At 55.1% G+C, this 17,866-nt stretch overlaps 2 protein-coding genes and 1 long non-coding RNA gene across 3 annotated transcripts in view; all 3 read right to left on the bottom strand.

The window, feature by feature from the left end:
- The window catches only part of LOC136331716 (patr class I histocompatibility antigen, A-126 alpha chain-like), a 276,160-nt gene extending 270,672 nt beyond the window's left edge, over nt 1-5,488 (bottom strand). Inside the window, exons 1-7 of the mRNA XM_066270697.1 lie at nt 5,424-5,488; nt 4,888-5,172; nt 4,413-4,688; nt 3,175-3,450; nt 2,943-3,056; nt 2,477-2,509; nt 2,284-2,339 (exon numbers count right to left, since the gene is read on the bottom strand). Coding sequence (XP_066126794.1) covers nt 2,284-2,339; nt 2,477-2,509; nt 2,943-3,056; nt 3,175-3,450; nt 4,413-4,688; nt 4,888-5,172; nt 5,424-5,487 — 1,104 coding nt within the window. The 5' untranslated portion in view covers nt 5,488. The remainder of the gene's footprint in view (nt 1-2,283; nt 2,340-2,476; nt 2,510-2,942; nt 3,057-3,174; nt 3,451-4,412; nt 4,689-4,887; nt 5,173-5,423) is intronic.
- A 6,623-nt stretch (nt 5,489-12,111) lies between these two features.
- On the bottom strand, nt 12,112-12,584 carry LOC136333851 (uncharacterized). Its single transcript, XR_010731104.1, has 3 exons — nt 12,529-12,584; nt 12,344-12,391; nt 12,112-12,190 (listed from the first exon to the last, which is right to left on the bottom strand). It is a non-coding gene; the product is annotated as an uncharacterized lncRNA (long non-coding RNA).
- A 371-nt stretch (nt 12,585-12,955) lies between these two features.
- On the bottom strand, nt 12,956-15,960 carry LOC136319153 (patr class I histocompatibility antigen, A-2 alpha chain-like). The gene is made up of 5 exons (XM_066252552.1): nt 14,537-15,960; nt 14,109-14,450; nt 13,555-13,830; nt 13,323-13,436; nt 12,956-13,020 (listed from the first exon to the last, which is right to left on the bottom strand). Exons 1-5 carry the CDS (start codon nt 15,105-15,107, stop codon nt 12,956-12,958), a joined length of 1,368 nt encoding a protein of 455 aa, XP_066108649.1. The 5' UTR covers nt 15,108-15,960.
- Between the last annotated feature and the right edge of the window lie 1,906 nt (nt 15,961-17,866).

Raw genomic sequence — 17,866 nt, 5'->3', positions numbered from 1 at the left:
GTCATCTCTATGATCCCACGCTAAAGCTGGAGACCTAATATCAAGCCAGCAATCTCAGGGTTTCAAAGCTGGTCCTCAGCATCATAGGCCCATGCTCTATCCACTGCAAGAGCATTTTTCAAAGTATTCAAATCCACTGACTCTCACACTAGTAATACAGGGAAGGCCAAAAGTAGTATTACAGTTATGAGCACCCAAAACACAGTGTTTATTCTTGTATTATTATTTATTTATTATTGTATTATTTTTCATACGAACAGCCTTAAAACAGCTATTGCCCCACCTGTCTATAAGAGAGTAAGTCCGAATTATTGCCAACAATTGATTTTGTCTGTCTTTTTCATTTTAGCCATTCTGGAGGGGAGCAGTGATAGCACCTTGTGGGTTAATTTGAATTTCCCCTCTGACTAAACATGTTGAGCAACTTTCATAAATTTATAGTCCACGTGCATGTCCTTAACAGGAGGGCGGACTGGACTGATGCTAACGACTGAGTGGACTCTGCTCACGTGCCCGCAGGTGTTCTCAGCAGGTAAGGGGAGAATGTCCTGGCCGGGCAGGAAGAAGGTTAGAGGACAGGACCTGGGAGACAGGTTCAGGGGGGTTGGCCCAGGACGAGCTGCCACTGCCCACTGCTCCCCTGGTTGCAAGTCTGTGGGGACCCTCAGAGCTTAGGAGAGAGAGAGGGAAGGAACACGTGCCTGGGGAGAGGGGGGAAGGAGGAGGAGGGGAAGGGAACGGTGTGGACATGACCCCGGGAGAGCCCGCCAGCATCTTTTAACTGTTACGACACTTTTTCTATTTATGGACCTGTGATATAACGGAAAATATTTTCTCTTTCCCCTGGTTCCTGGCACAGAGCTCCTGAAGCCCTCACTCCCCTGGGTGACAGGAGTGTCTCTGGGAAGCTCATGAGATGGCCCGTGGCTGAGGTCCTGCGTGGCTTCAGGATGGGGCTGGTCACCAGAGACCAAGCTTGATGAGAGGGTTGGAGCTTTCAGCCTCACTGCCCCACCTCTGGGGAGTCCAATCACCAATGGCCAATGATTTAATCAATCATGTTCACATAGGGAAACTTCCATAAAAAACCCCTTAAGAATGGGGTTCGGGGAGCTTCGGAAGTAGCTGGAAATAGGAGGGGAGACAGAGCTGTGCCGTCGGCTCTGGTGTGAGTCTGAGCAGATGGCTCAGCACTGGGTCCTGGTCAGTCCTTCCTCCCGTGTCTTCTGCAGCCATCACTGCCCGGGTCACCTGTGCCATTGTCAAGGCTTTAAATATTTCTATGAGCTGCCTCCCAAGTCAATTTCTCCAGCCAACATCTCTCCTCAGGACCCAGGTTCAAACATGAAGTCGCCAGCTTGATGTTGGCCTGAGGTGTGGAAGCCCCGGTTTCCATTCATGGTCAGGCACACAGGAGAGGCAACCATTTGTTTCTACCCCTCCCCTTCTTGCTCTCTCTCTCCCTCCTGCAGCCACGGATGGACTGATTCGAGCACACTGACCCTGGGCACTCAGATGGCTCCAGCAAGCCTCCTCCTCAGGTGTAAGAAATGGCTCAGTTGTATCAGCCCCAGATGGGGACATCACCAGGAGGATCCTGGTTGGGGTGCATGCAGGAGTCTGTCTCTGTATCTTTCCTCCTCTCATTTAGAAACGGAAAATAATTATATCTACAGTCTTACTTCAATAAGGCTGTGAGGTGCTGCAGCTCAGCGTGACCTGTGGTGGCCCTGAGGTCACTGGTGCAAAGCCTGGGCTTGCCCGGTCAAGGCACATACGAGAAAAAACTACTACGAGTTGATGCGTCCCATTTCTCTCTGTCTTTCTAAAAAAATAAATTAATTAAAAAAAAGAAAAAAACAAAAGCTGCAGCTCAGGACACCTGAAGTAAAGACAGGGATGCTCTTTTCTCCTGACCAGAGAGGACTCTGCTGGACAGGGAAGTGTGGGGAGGGGCCTGGGGGCACGGGGTGGGCCAGCCTCCCACCTCCTCACACTATGCTGATAGGAATGCAGACTCGTTCAGATGCCCTTTGCAGAGAGAGAAGTGAGAGGTTCCTGAAGTCACAAACAGGGCTGGCCAGTGTGTGTCTATGAAGCATCTTCCGTCACTCAGTCCCCCACAAGGCAGCTGTCTCACGCTGTAGAAGAAAATAATCAGGAACAAATTAAGGTCAGTCATGGTAACTGGTTACATTCTCAATAGCCCACCTCACACTCAAAATATCCCAGAAAGTCCCCATCACCCAGTCCTGTCCCCTTTGTCCCAACTCCTCCCATCAGGGTCTCGACTTTAGAAGCCGTGAGAGACACATCAGAGCCCTGGGCACTGTCACTGCCTGGGGTAGAACACAACAGGACGTGGTCAGAGCCTCCAGGATGGGAGATTAAAGGAGGAGCTATGCAGGGTGAGGTCCCCCCATGGCTCCCGTCTGCAATGACACAGGGTCTCAGGGGTCACCCCCTCCATACTCACTGGCAGCCTGAGCGTAGCTCCCTCCTTTCCCACCTGCAGGAAGAAAATATCCCATGAGAGAACAGGGAGGAAGCAAGGTCATGAGGTCCTAAAGGAACCATTAGTCCTGGGCCCCAGAGAAGTTTCCAGAACTGTGAGGACAGACCCAGGGCAGGATCAGAAAACCTGAGAAAAGTACAGGTATAGGAACTGGGACAACTATCCTCTATGAGTTCTGTCCTCAGGAGGACCCTCCCCTCTGATCTGTGACTATGGGGACCAGGTCCCCATCACCAGACTCATCAAGGTGATAACTCTGTCCCTCATGTTCACACGTGCCTCACTAAAGAGTCAGTGTTAGCAAACAGCCCCAGACTGGGCAAGCACATGTGTGGAGATGGTACTTCTCATTAATGAAGTGGACACACTTCTTCCTGGGTTTGAAACCCCCTGTGGGACAAGAAACTCAGACCCCACCCTTCCCTACCTGAGCGCCTCCTCCTCCACATCACAGCTCCCACCACAGCTCCAGTGACCACAGCTCCAAGGAGGACCAGGACAGCAACGGTGACCACAGTGAGGTTGGTGGACTGAGGAGGCTCTGGGGAGGGAAGGGAAGGTGAGGGCCCTGACCCCCAGGCCGCAGCTCCGACCCTGCTGAAGTCCCCCAGAGGGTCTGCTCCCTGAGAAGAGGCTCTGTGCCCACGTCCCCTCCTCACCCCATCTCAGGGTCAGAGGCTCGGGCAGCCCCTCGTGCTGCACATGGCACGTGTAGCTCTGCTCCTCTCCAGGGGGCACCACCACGGCCGCCCACTTCTGGAAGCTCCCGTCCCCCGCAGGCCTGGTCTCCACAAGCTCCATGTCCTGGGTCAGGTCCTGCCCGTCACGCTGCCAGGTCAGGGTGATCTCCTCAGGGTAGAAGCCCAGGGCCCAGCACCTCAGGGTGACCTCACGGTCAGAAATGGGGTGGTGGGTCACGTGTGCCTTTGGGGGGTCTGAGTAGAAGGGTGAGAAATCTCTGTAACTTTGCATCTGTCACCGGCCACTCCAGCAACACTCATGTGACCATCCTGAGTGGACAGGACAGCTGGGGTGGGTAGGGACACCAGCCTCCAACAGAGGTACCTGTAATGATCTCTTAGTTATTATTATTATTTTTTAAGTGAGAGGATGAAAGACAGAGAGACAGATTCCTGTATGCATGCCCCATTCTCCCAGACTGGGATCCACCTGGCCATCTCGTTACAGGGTGATGCTCTGCCCATCTAAGGCTGTAGTTCAGCAAACAAGCTATTTTTAGTGCCTGAGGCAGAGACCACAATTGATCCTCAGTGCCTGGAGCCAACTCTCTGGAACCAATCATGCCATGTCTGAGGAAGGTAAAGAGAAAGAGGGGGGGGGCGGGGGGGTAGAGAAGCAGCTGGTTGCATCTCCTGTGTGCCCTGACTGGGATCAGAGTAGAACAGCCACAGGCAGGGCTGATGCTCTACCACTGAGCCAACCAGATGATCTTTATCTAGGTTTTCAAAAAGTTCTAGAGTCACAGTGACACACCCCAGGGTAGAAAGCAGGATTCTGAGGCAAGAAAAAGGAATTCTGGACCTGACTTGGGTGGAGTCCAAATGACTCAGAAAACCCAGGGTCAGACCTCAGACACATTGCTTGGGGGGCTGAGAACAAGGCCTAACGGAGAAAGTCCCCATGGGTCCCAGGCCCACTGTCAGGGTGAAAGAGACCGCTGATGGGTTAGTTCAGGGTTGGTCTCCCCTCAGTCCCAGAGAGACTGCACCTAATTGTCCCTGAGAGAAGGCGGGAGTTGCTATCTGGTTCCGGATCTGAAATCCAGGGGACTCAATGTTGGGACACAAAGGAGGGTGTTCTGACCCCGGCCCATTTCCTGTCTTCGTGTAGGAGCCGCAGCCCGAGGGGAGAGGAGGGAGCCCCGCGGCCCTGGTACCTGCGCGCTGCAGCGTCTCCTTCCCTTTTTCCAGGTAAAGGCGGAGCCACTCCACGCACGTGCCCTCCAGGTAGCTCCTCCAGTTCTCCGCCACACCGATCTCCTCCCACCTGCGCCGGGTGATCTGAGCCACCGTGTTGGCCGCGGTCCAGGAGCGCAGGTCCTCGTTCAGGGCGAGGTAGTCGGTACCGTCGTAGGCGTCCTGTCTGTACCCGCGGAGGAGGCGCCCGTCCGGGTCCACTTCGCAACCAGCCATCCCCTGGAGGGTGTGAGACCCTGACCCCGCCCCGCGGTCAGCCCCGCCCACTCGGCCCCGCCCCCGCCCCGATAACGGAGATCTCACCTAAACTGAATAGAAATCGGGTCAAAGTCTCCGCGGGCTTCTACCGGGTGGGGTGGGGTCGGACCTGGACACTACCGACGCCGGCCCGTCCGTGGGGATGGGTCGTGACCGGGACCCGCCCGCGTGACTCACCGTCCTGGCTCTGGTTGTAGTAGCCGCGCAGGACGGTCAGGTACTCTCGGGAAATTCGTGCGAGGTCCTTGGCGTCCCGCGTGTTCCGATCCCAATACTGCGGGTCCTCCTGCTCCACCCACGGCTGCTCCATCCATGGGGCCCTTGGCTCCGCCCTTGGGCTCGGGGCGACGCTGTCGAACCTCACGAACTCCGTGTCGTCCACGTAGCCGACGGCGATGAACCGGGCCTCCCCGCGGCCGGGCCGGGACACGACGGTGATGAAATATCTCAGGGAGTGGGGACCTGGGGACGGGGAGGGCTGAGAAACGGCGACCGTTGGAGTCGCGGTTCCAGGTCCGCGGTTTGCGGGACAGGAGAGGCGGGACAGAGTAAGTGGCGGGGTCAGGACGGGGAGTCTGGGAGAGGCGGGTATTTAGCGGGGATCTGAGGTCAGTACCCGCGTAGTGGACACGCGCACTCCCTGGGGTCCTGCGCCCCCGCCGGGTCCCCTCGTTCCTCCCCACAGAGGCCGTTCCCTCCCGACCCGCACTCACCCGCCCAAGTCGGGGTCAGGACCAGGGACCCCGAGAGCAGGAGGAGGACGGTTGGGGACCCCATGACTGTAAATAACAGTCTGGAGAGAATCTTAGTTGCGGATCCGAGATGACTTATATCCGGACACCTCCGTGACGCTGATTGGCTACTCTAGAAACCCGACACCCAATGAGAGTGATATCTGGGGATGCGTCATGAGTATCCAGTAAGGAGGACCTAACACAGGCTGTGAGAGGTAGAAGTGAAACCCCGGCACATGAGAACTCCCCAAAACTGAGTTTCGCCCCTGGGCTGTGACCCCGAGAGCCAAGCCTGGGGACCTGGGGCTGTCCTGACTTCTCCTCCTGCGCGGAGAGCTCTTTGTCACCCTGTGTCCCTGAGTCCTGGCCCAGGGGCTGTGTGAGGACACCAGGGAGAGACCCCCAGGCTGGGCCCCGACCCTTCCTCCTCTCTTCCGGGAACCTCTTCCCCTAAAATGGACTCCCTGCCTCCCACCCTTTATCTCTCCCCCTGGCCTCTTCTAGAAGAAAACTCACCCCAGGGAACTTGATGTCAGAGAGTAAGCTGGCCCTGGGAATGGAGGTGGAGGGACAGGGGTTTCTCTTAACCCTGGAGGAGCTGTGTCTGAAAACACAGGATAGAGATTCTCAGAGACCAGTCTCCCTGTTGTCTGTGAACCCCAGTGGGGAGCACAGTCTTGGAAACCCTGAACATCAGGAAGCTGATCTGTAAAGAAGTGATTTTGCCCCTTGTACAGAAATGTGTCTAACCAGCACTGCAGTCAGACTCACAGAGCTCCTGAGTTCTGCTTCCCACACAGTGTGTCTGTGACTCGGGATTGTTACATTGTGAAATGATCTTCATTCAGTAGCCCTGAGTTTGTCTGTGAGTCCCCCACGTCCTCAATACAGAGAAGCCCAGGGAAGCCATGAGTCACTGTTCATTTCAACAAAAGCATGTACATCCTCGAAGTTACAAGTGCTCAATGCTGTCATCCAAATGATGGAGAGAGAGAAGGGAGGTTGGCTGGAGGCGTCCCAGACCCAGGGCAGAGAAAGGAAAGTCCAGAGAGGGTGTCAGGGAGCCTGGAGCCTAAGTCAACCTTCAGAGGGACAAAGGTCCTGCCTCGGTTTTTCTGCTCTTCTCATTTTTTACCCCACCCACCTCCAGGCCCAGGGGCACAAGCTCTGTGGGATGGGAGATGTCCTCATGGCAGGACTTCAGAGGGAGCCATGTCCTCAAGGAGACCCAGGTCCCTGCAGAGTGGCAGGTATAGGAACACCCTGTGAGGACTGTGCAGATTTGGTTGTTTCTGGGCTGAGACCTCCGGGGGACACAGTGGGAAGGTTTCAGGAGCTGGGGAGGGGGTGTGAGGGGAGACAGAGTGGGGGTGCATGGAGCCTGTGGAGATGAGCATGCAGGATGTTTGGGGGACCAGGGGTGACTGAGACAGGGAAAAGGAGAGAAGGAAGTTAGTCCTGGTGGATTCAGGGCAGATGGTGGTGAGTGTGAGAGAGGGAGGTGGTTGGGGCAGGGGTCTGGGGCTCTCACTTGGGCTCTGTCGATGGGGATGAGGAGGTTTGGGGAGGTCAGCATTAGTTCTAGTGGTGGACAGTTCTTTACTCCCTGATTGTGAGGTGCAGTCCCTGGTTAAGGAGGGATGTAAGGAGTTAGTGAACTCACTGTGGACCCTTGTGTGGTGGGTGTGAATTCACAATTAGCAGTTGGGCTAAGCTTTGCCCAACACCTGCTTAGCGAGAAACATTTCTGGGACACCAGGTGTGATCCTGACACAGGGGCTGTCTTCTGTTTTCCTGTGAGGACAGAGGGCCTAAGGAAGCTGTGGTCTTTGTCCCTTAGTCCCAAAGTGAATGTGGACACTGTGGAAGATTAGGTAGACATTAAAATGTGTTACCGAATAAGAGATTTAAAAGAAAAACTTAAAAATCTCTATTTTTGATGATAATTAATATGATTTTATGTGACCTTGAAATTTGAAAATGTATGGGAGTTACAAATATTTTCCTCAGTATTATAATAATAAAATTATTAGTATTGTAGGAATAATATTGTTTGGGGAGAATGCTCTTTACATTTATGATTCTTGCAAGTGATTTTCAGTGATTCAGCAAAAATTATACAACTGCAATGTGCCATAAGCATGAGATAAATATTGAAAAATGTTAAAACTATTGAATCTGAAGTAACAATTGCACTATCCTTTTAAACTTGTATATATAAAAATGTCACTCATAAAATGGACATTAAAAACAGAATATAATAATGACACAAGAAGTGTTCAGAACATGAGGTCCACATAAAGGCTGGGTTTAAAAGTGTATGTGAGCCCTGGCCGGTTGGCTCAGTGGTAGAGCGTCGGCCTGGCGTGCAGAAGTCCCGGGTTCGATTCCTGGCCAGGGCACACAGGAGAGGTACCCATCTGCTTCTCCACCCCTCCCCCTCTCCTTCCTCTCTCTCTTCCCCTTCCGCAGCGGAGGCTCCATTGGACCAAAAGATGGCCCGGCGCTGGGGATGGCTCCTTGGCCTCTGCCCCAGGCGCTAGAGTGGCTCTGGTCGCGACAGAGCAACGCCCCAGATGGGCAGAACATCGCCCTCTGGTGGACGCGCTGGGTGGATCCCGGTCCGGCACATGCGGAGTCTGTCTGGCTGCCTCCCCATTTCCAGCTTCAGAAAAATACAAAAAAAAAAAAAAAAAAAAAGTGTGTGTGAGTGTGAGTGTGAGTCTATGTGTGTCAGTGAGAATCCACGTGTAAGTGAATCATTCCAATCGTGCTTTTATCCCCTCATTCATTCACTAAACAGATGTTGTAAAATTAACAACCAGGCGCTTTAAGGGCTATGGAAATGAACCTGTGAACATCACATCCCTGTCCTTGTCCTCAGGGAGCTTATAGTCTCAAGGAGGGACAGACAGTAAACAATGAAATAAATACGTTTAAAAATGTGTGTCAGTGAACCGGGAGAGAGGGAGGATGGAGAAGTCCCCGGGCAGGGACAGTGCAGGAGGGCGTGTCAGTGCAGGGACAGTAGAGAGAGGGTGTAGGAGACGACTCTCACCAATGTAGACGGCAGTTAACTGCAGAGCGAGGGTTAAGTGTGGAGATGAGATCTTGGAGTGTGTTGGCCATGGAGAGACACTGGTCTGGGTACTCAGGTGCATGTGCACAGGATTCCTGGAGGGATGTCTGCAGGAACCGGATGTCCTTTGTGATTGAGAAGCTCTGGGACAATGACTCTTCTCGTGTCCTTGTTCATGAAAGAAACAGTAGACGTGCAGGGCTGGGGATGAAACGGAGGGAAAACGGCTTGTGTAGCTTTCTAGTTTTCTCTGCTGAGCTATGGCTCTGTAACTCAATAAATATGCAGAGACGCAGTTTCTCGGGGCTGAATCCGCCTGAGAGTCCCAGCCCTCCGCCCATTTACTTGCATCTGGTGTGTCTTTAGCCTCCCGAATCCAAACTGTAAAGAAATTGGTAACAAAAGGGCCTCTCAGAAGGACCTGGGTCCATGTCAGGGAGGAAGGTGCTGCCTGGTGACAGGTCCTCAGCCCGGGACAGAGCTCGGGCTCTGAGGTGAAGCACCCCGGGCGCCTGTGGGGCAGGAACAACGGGGACCGGGGTCCGAGCCCATCACAGGGCCACCTCTGTGTCCCCTTGACCCGGACTGGAGAGGGTCTTGCAAATGAGCAAGATTTTTAGAGTAAATCGACTTGAAAAGTTCATTCAGGCCACGGAAGCACATTTCAAAGGTTTTATATAGAAAGTCTCCTCTCCTGCGCGGGCCGGAGGGACCCAGGACTCTGCCAGGATGAGCTTGTCACCAGCTTACCCCGTGTCCTTCCTAACAACAAGTTCTGTAAATACTATTGTGCAAACGTGGAGAAAGAGCACCCGGAAGAAACAGGGAGGGGTGGGAACGGCCTCTACTTCTCGGTTATGCTGGGGGTGGCCTTCGCGGACAGGACAGAGCAGGAGAGATGGAACTCGCGGCCCACGCGGCTCCGAGCGCCCCTCCCTCCAATCCGCGGGGCGCGAGCCGCGGCGCGGGGCTGCTCCCTGCGCGGTTGGCGTCTAGGAGCCGGTCGGCGGCGCCCCCGCGTGGCCACAGCGCTGAGGACAAAGACCTGCTCCCTTTCTCCTGCTCAGCGGGGCCTTCCCGGTTCTCCGGGTCTCCCAGTCCGCGCACGGAGCAATACACACGGGGGAGGGGGGCGCCACCTCCGGGACCAATTCACCTTCTTAGTGTTTCCTCCCATAGAGAAGCTGGGACTGGCCTCAGACAATAGGGATTCTCTCTAGGCGGTAACAGCCAGTTCCCAGGTCCACAAAGAGCTTCAGAAACATCCTGGGTTCTGCAGTGCACCCGGGCTGTCACTTCTCTGGATGGGGACCCACGTGCCTGTCGCTTATGTCTGCTTTCGCTGCTGGTGATGGAGATCCCTGCGCCTGGGATACAGTCCAGTTATCTCTAACCCTGGGATCTGAGGGAGGAGCCCTGGGGCATCAGGTCCGGGAAGGACAGGAGGCCCCCGGGGAAATGGAGACAGAGGAGAGTGGCATCGGGAGGTGAAGGCGGAGAGGACAGCAGGAGACACCAGAGAAGACTGTGATGGGGAGGGCTGGCCACGGGGGGACACGTGGGGTTGTGTTTGGACAGTGATCTCTGGGTACTGGCCACAGAACCAAGAACAGGTGCCTGTGCCCCACCTGGGGACCAGCCTGGTCCTGAGTCCTGGTGTTCCCAAGGTCCCACTCTGGGAAACCTCATGTGTGGTCTGAAGCCAGGCCAGATGAGCTCAGATATGTGCCTGTCCCTTCCTCATCTACTTCTCTCCACTCCCGCGGGGCTGACACTGTCCCCGTGAGCTGGAGGTATTGACAATAAGCCAAGACAAAGACAACTGACAACTCTTGTTCCAGGATCTGGGGTGTCCCAGCCCCTCTGCAGCTGTCTTAACACAGGTCCCAGGTATCCTGTCTCTCTCTCTCAGGTGACCTAAGTGCCAGGACCCTCAGTCTAGACCACGTCAGGCCCCTGTGTGCCACCCCAGCTCCATGTCTCATCTCTACCCCGATGTCTAACCCAGAGATTTGATGCTTTCCAGCCTGGGGACAGCTCCCTACACCCTCCAGCCCTGCAGCTGAGGGACATGACCTGCAAGATAGCCAGAGCCCCTTCCCGGCCCAGGACACGTCACAGGCAGCTGGTGGTCGGGCCCTGCCTGTCTGCGGTGCCCACATGGCTCGGGTGTGAGGGCAGCAGGCACTGTGCAGACCTCGGGTGTGAGGGCAGCAGGCACTGTGCTAGCTCAGGGGACCAAGAGCAGTAGGGAGACACTAGACTCACATAGGACACATGTGGACACATGCACACGTGTGCACACATCATACAGGACACACACCACACACCAGTAGGTCTCCTCTCCCCAGACCCAGACCCAGTGTTTTTTGTTTTTTGGGGTTTTTTTTTGTATTTTTCTGAAGCTGGAAACAGGGAGAGACAGTCAGACAGACTCCCGCATGCGCCCGACCAGGATCCACCTGGCATGCCCACCAGGGGGCGACGCTCTGCCCACCAGGGGGCGATGCTCTGCCCCTCCGGGGCATCGCTCTGTTGTGACCAGAGCCACTCTAGCGCCTGGGGCAGAGGCCAAGGAGCCATCCCCAGCGCCCGGGCCATCTTTGCTCCAATGGAGCCTCGATGCGGGAGGGGAAGAGAGAGGCAGAGAGGAAGGAGAGTGGGAGGGGTGGGGAAGCAGATGGGCGCTTCTCCTGTGTGCCCTGGCCGGGAATCGAACTCGGGACTTCCACACGCCAGGCCGACGCTCTACCACTGAGCCAACCGGCCAGGGCCGTCAAGGCTTTAATATTTTTATGTGCTGCCTCCCAAGTCAATTTGTCCTCTCCTGAGGACCCAGGTTCAAAAACCTGAGGACGCCAGCTTGAGTGTTGGCTCGAATTGTGGTCAGGGCACATAGGAGAGGCAACCATTTGTTTTTACCCCTCCTTTCTCTCTCTCTCTTCCCCTCCCACAGCCATGGACCAATTGATTCAAGCCAATCATCCCTGGGCACTGAGGATGGCTCCAGCAAGATTACACCTCAGGTGCAAAAAATGGCTCAGCTGCGAGCATCGGCCCCAGATCAGGGCATCACCAGGTGGATGCTGGTTGGGGCGCATGCAGGAGTCTGTCTCTGTATCTCCCCTCATCTCATTTAGAAAAAGAAAAAAACTATATCTAGAATCTTATTTCAATAAGGCAGTAAGGTGCTACAGCTCAGCCTGACCAGTGGTGGCCCTGAGGTCACTGGTGCAAAACCCTGGCCTTGGCCAGTAAAGGCACATATGAGAAAAAACTACGAGTTGATGCATCCCACTTCTCCCCCAATTTTCTCTCTCTCCCTCTAAAAAAAATAATTAATTAATTAATTAATTAAGAAAATAAAAAAGTAGCTGCAGCTCAGGGCACCTGAAGGAAAGACAAGGATGCTCTTTTCTCCTGACCAGAGAAGACCCTGCTGGACAGGGAAGTGTGGGAAGGGGGCCTGGGGGCAGCGGTGGGCCAGCCTCCCACCTCCTCACACTATGCTGATAGGAATGCAGACACGTTCAGATGCCCTTTGCAGAGAGAGACGTGAGAGGTTCCTGAAGTCACAAATGGGGTTGGTGTGTGTGTGTGTGTGTGTGTGTGTGTGTGTGTGATGCATCATCCGTCACTCAGTTCCCGACAAGACAGCTGTCTCACGCTGTAGAAGAAAATAAACATGAACAAATTCAGGTCAGTAGCTATAACTGGTGACATTCTCAATAGCCCACCTCACGCTCAAAATGTCTCAGAGAATCCCCATCACCCAATCCTGTCCCCTTTCTCCCAAACCCTTCCCACACCAAGGTCTGACCTTTAGAGGCCGTGAGAGACACATCAGAGCCCTGGGCACTGTCACTGCCTGGGGTAGAACACAATAGGACGTGGTCAGAGCCCCCAGGACAGGAGATTAAAGGAGAAACTATGAGGGGTGAGGTCCCCCCATGGCTCCCATCTGCACTGCCACAGGGGCTCAGGGGTCACCCCCTCCATACTCACTGGCAGCCTGAGCGTAGCTCCCTCCTTTCCCACCTGCGGGAAGAAAACATCCTGTGAGAGACCAGGGAGGAAGCAGGGACCTGAGGTTCTAATGCAGAGGTCGGGAACCTTTTTGGCTGAGAGAGCCATGAACGCCACATATTTTAAAATGTAATTTCATGAGAGCCATACAACAACCCGTGTAACTTACGCATTATCCAATAAAAATTTGGTGTTGTCCCGGAGGACAGCTGTGATTGGCTCCAGCCACCCCGCAACCATGAACATGAGTGGGTAGGAAATGAATGGATTGTAATACAGGAGAATGTTTTATATTTTTAACATTATTTTTTTATTAAAGATTTGTCTGCGAGCCAGATGCAGCCATCAAAAGAGCCACATCTGGCTCGGGAGCCATAGGTTCCCAACCCCTGTCCTAAAGGAAGCCCTACACCCAGATCTCAAGGAAGTTTCTAGATCTGTAACTACAATCCCAGGGCATAACCAGGAAACCTGAGGAGAGTACATGTGTGGAGACAGGACCAACCATCTTCCAGGACGTCCATCCTCAGCAGGACCCTCCCCTCTGACCTGTGACTGTTAGGGACCAGGTCCCCATCACATGGCTCATCAAGGTGATAAATCTGTCCCTCATGTTCACACGTGCCTCACTAAAGAGTCAGTGTTAGCAAACAGCCCCAGACTGGGCAAGCACACACATGGGGACAGTACTTCCCATTAATGAAGTGGACACACTTCTTCCTGGGCTTGAAACCCCCTGTGAGACAAGAAACTCAGACCCCACCCTTCCCTACCTGAGTGCCTCCTCCTCCACATCACAGCCCCCACCACAGCTCCAGTGACCACTGCTCCAAGGAGGACCAGGACAGCAACGGTGACCACAGTGGGGACTGTGGCCTGAGGAGGCTCTGGGAAGGGAAGGAAAGGTGAGAGCCCTGACCCCAGGCCGCAGCCTTGTCCCTGCTGAAGTCCTCCAGAGGCCCCTGCTCCCTGAGAAGAGGCTCTGTGCCCACGTCCCCTCCTCACCCCATCTCAGGGTCAGAGGCTCGGGTAGCCCCACATGATGCACATGGCACGTGTAGCTCTGCTCCTCTCCAGGGGGCACCACCTCAGCCGCCCACTTCTGGAAGCTCCCGTCCCCCGCAGGCCTGGTCTCCACAAGTTCCATGTCCTGGGTCAGGTCCTGCTGGTCACGCTGCCAGGTCAGGGTGATCTCCGCAGGGTAGAAGCCCAGGGCCCAGCACCTCAGGGTGACCTCACGGTCAGAGATGGGGTGGTGGGTCACACTTGTCTCTGGAGGATCTGAGCAGAAGGATGAGAAAAGTCTGTAACTTTGCATTCCAGGGTCAAGGGGAACCGCGAATGGGTTAGTTCAGGGTTGGTCTCCCCTCCATCCTGGAGAGACTGCACCCTAATTGTCCATGAGAGAAGGGGGGAGTCGCTCTCTGGTCATGGATCTGAAAACCCAGGAGACCCAATGTCCCGACCCAAAGGAGAGTGTTCAGACCCCGGTCCATTTCCTGTCTTCGTGTAGGAGCCACAGCCCGAGGAGCGAGAGGGGAGCCCCGTGGCCCTGATACCTGCGCGCTGCAGCGTCTCCTTCCCCTTATCCAGGTAAAGGCGGAGCCACTCCACGCATCTGCCCTTTAGGTAGTTCCTTTGCTGCTGCACAATATCGTCCTTCTCTAACTCGCGCCGGGTGATCTGAGCCGCCGCGTCGGCCGCGGTCCAGGAGCGCAGGTCCTCGTTCAGGGCGATGTAGTCGGTACCGTCGTAGGCGTCCTGTCTGTACCCGCGGAGGAAGCGCCCGTCCGGGTCCATTTCACAGCCAAGTTTGCTCTGGAGGGTGTGAGACCCTGACCCCGCCCCGCGGTCAGCACCGCCCACTCGGCCCCGCCCCGCCCCGACCGAGGGGATTAAACCTAAAAGGAAAACAAAACTGGATCAACGTCCCCGCGGGCTCCTTCTGGAAGGGGTGTGGGATCCCGCGGCCTCTGGTGGAGCTCACCGTCCTCGCTCTGGCTGTAGTAGCCGCGCAGGACGATCAGGTACTCTCGGGAAATTCGTGCGTGGTCCTTGGAGATCCGCGTGTTCCGGTCCCAATACTGCGGATCGTCCTGCTCCACCCACGGCTGCTTCATCCACGGCGCCCGCGGCTCCACTCTCGGGATCGCGGCGTCGCTGTCGAACCGCACGAACTCCGTGTCGTCCACGTAACCGACGTTAATGAAGCGGGGCTCCCCGCGGCCGGGCCGGGACACGGCGGTGATGAAATATCTCAGGGCGTGGGGACCTGGGGGCGGAGAGGTGCTGAGAATCGGCGACTCTTGCAAGCCGGGTTCCAGGTCCGCGGTCTGCGGGACGGGAGGGGCGGGACAGAGTAAGTGGTGGGGCCAGGACGGGGAGCCGAGGTCAGGACCTGAATGGTGGAGACGCGTCCTCCCCGGGGTCCTGCGCCCCCGCCGGGTCCCCTCGCTCCTCCCGCAGAGGCCGTTTCCTCCCGACCCACACTCACCCGCCCAGTTCGGGGTCAGGACCAGGGACCCCGAGACCAGCAGGAGGAAGGTTGCGGGTCCCATGCCTGTACCCTACAGTCTGGAGAGAATCTTAGTTTGCAGATTCGCGAACATTTATAACCGGACATCTCGGCGAAGCTGATTGGCTTCTCTAAAACCGGATACCCAATGGGAGTGAAATCTCGGAACGCGTCATGAGTATCCAGAAAGAATGACTCCACACAGGCGGTGAGAGGCAGAAGTGTAACCAGGGAGATGGGGACTCCCCAACACTGATCTTCCCCGCCCAGACTCCGCCCTCGAGCCAAGCCTGGGGACCCGAGACTGTGCCCTGGCCCCTCCTCCTGCGAAGAGAGCTCTTTGTCACCCTGTGTCCCTAAGTCCTGGCCCAGGGGCTGTGTGAGGACACCAGGGAGAGACCCCCAGGCTGAGCCCCACTCCTTCCTCCTCTTCTCTTCCCGGAATCCCTTCCCCTGAAATGGACATTCTCCCACCCCTGATCTCTCCCCATGGACTCTTCTAGAAGAAATGTCACCCCTGGGAACTTGATACCTGAGAGTGAGCCAGCCCTGGGAATGGAGGTGGAGGGACCTGGGTTTCTCTTAACCCTGGAGGAGCTGTGTCTGAAAACACGGGATGGAGAATCTCAGAGACCAGTCTCCCTGTTGTCTGTGAATCCCAGTGGGGAGCACAGTCTTGGAAACCCTGAACGTCAGGAAACTGATCTGTAAAGAAGTGATTTTGGCCCCTTGGTACAGAAAAGTGTCTAACCAGCACTGCGGTCAGACTCACAAAGCTCCTGAATTCTACTTCCCACACAGTGTGTCTGTGATTCAGGATTGTTACATTGTGAAGTGATCTTCATTCAGTAGCCCTGAGTTTGTATGTGAGTCCCCCACGTCCTCAATAAAGAGAATCCCAGGGAAGCCGTGTGTCACTGTGCATTTCAACAGGAGCATGTACATCCTCAAAATTACATGTGCTCAATGAGGTCATCCAAATGATGGAGAGAGAGAAGGGAGGTTGGCAGGAGGTGTGCCAGACCCAGGGCAGAGTAAGGAAACTTCAGAGAGGGTGTGAGGGAGCCTGGACCCTAAGTCAGCCTTCAGAGGGGCAATGGTCCTGCCTCAGTTTCCCCGCTGTTCTCATCTTTGACAGGATGGAGCCTGTGAAAAGTGAGGTCCCAGAGCAAATGGAGCAGCAGATTTGAGAGCACAGCAGAGGGGCCATCGATCAGTTATGCTCCCTCAGGCTGAGGTCTGGGTGTGCATTCTCACGCTGCCACGTGACCTAGTGGAGGAGAGAATGACAAGAGAGGAAAAGGGAAGAACTGCTGGACCAGCACCTTTACGTAGACGAGAAGGGATGAGGCCTCGAGCACCAGCAGAGGGACGGCTCTGGCTGGGAGTGTGGACAGCTCACCTGTGGTGAAGTCTCCAAGTAGACGGTGTTGGAAATCTGTAATAATCGTCTTCTAATGTGTCCAGTTTTCTCAATGAAGCAGGAAACAAGGTCACTGGCAGTAATAAGATGGGGAAGGAGGGTGGATGTTTGAGCAGAGGATGGGGGAGACTGAGGGAGCCGTGCAGGGACAGGATGATTATGGGCAGCAGTGTGGACCCCCTTGTGATTTGGGTCATGATGTTAACGTGACAGCATCCACGTGTCTGTGTTGTCTCCAGCCTCCTGTAGCTGCACGGGGCAGGTGCAGGGAGGGCTGAGGTAGAATTTCCTGGCTGAGTAGGTTTCCAAGCAAGGGTGACAAGGCAAGGGAGACCAAGGGAGGGACTGAAATGCTGTCCCATGGAATTGATGAGTGAGAAGGTCTGGACTGGTGGTGGCACAGTAGATAGAGTGTTGACCTGGAAGGCTGAGGTCACCAGTTCGAAATCCCAAGGTCCCTGTCAGAGCTGCAGGTGCAGGAACACCCTGGGAGGACTGTGTGGATTTGGCTGATCCTGGGCTGAGACCTCCGGGGGACACAGTGGGAAGGTTTCAGGAGCTGGGGAGGGGGTGTGAGGGGAGACAGAGTAGGGGTGCACAGAGCCTGTGGAGATGAGCGTGCAGGATGTTTGGGAGGCCAGGGGTAACTGAGACAGGGAAAAGGGGAAAGTGAGGTTAGTCCTGGTGGATTCAGGGCAGATGGTGGTGAGTGTGAAAGAGGGAGGTGGGAGGGGCAGGGGTCTGGGGCTCTCACTTGGGCTCTGTTGATGGGGATGAGGAGGTTTGGGGTGATCAGTGTTAGTTCCAGTGTGTGGTCCCCTCTTAACCCCTGATTATGTTGTGGAGTGTTGGAGAAAAAGAGAGTCTTAGAGGATGTGCAGGAGTTCACTGTTAACCCTGAGGGAGGGGACTGTGCCCACACCAGGTCTCAGGGTGACACGTGCAGTTGGAGTTGTAGCTTCTAGGGTACCAGGTGTGACTGAAACTGGGGCCCGCTTCTGTCCTGCTGTGGGGACAGAAGTCCCAGGGGAGCTGTGCTTTTATCCCCAATAGTCCTTACGTGCATATCTACACTGTGGAAAGTTATAAAGACATTGAGATGTTATCCCAAGTAAGAGATTATTTCATTTCAAAATCTGAGTTTTAAAATGCTGAGAAATGGGGAATGAAAGAAATGTTTCTGTTTCTCAGTTTACATGGTATTACCATCAAGGACACAGAGAGAGGAGTGGCCGGGGGGGACAGACCCTCAGAGACGGCACAAGGCCCTGAGCGCTCCTCTTCTCCACGTGAGAGGCTCTGGGGGGATGACACAGAGGACCTTGTGTGACTTTGACACTTTATACTGTTAGGGAATTACAGTTGTTTTCTTCAGTGTA

This window comes from Saccopteryx bilineata, chromosome 1 (assembly GCF_036850765.1).
Source record: "Saccopteryx bilineata isolate mSacBil1 chromosome 1, mSacBil1_pri_phased_curated, whole genome shotgun sequence".
In the NCBI taxonomy this organism is placed as follows: domain Eukaryota; kingdom Metazoa; phylum Chordata; class Mammalia; order Chiroptera; family Emballonuridae; genus Saccopteryx; species Saccopteryx bilineata.
This window is presented reverse-complemented; position numbering and strand designations above follow the sequence as displayed.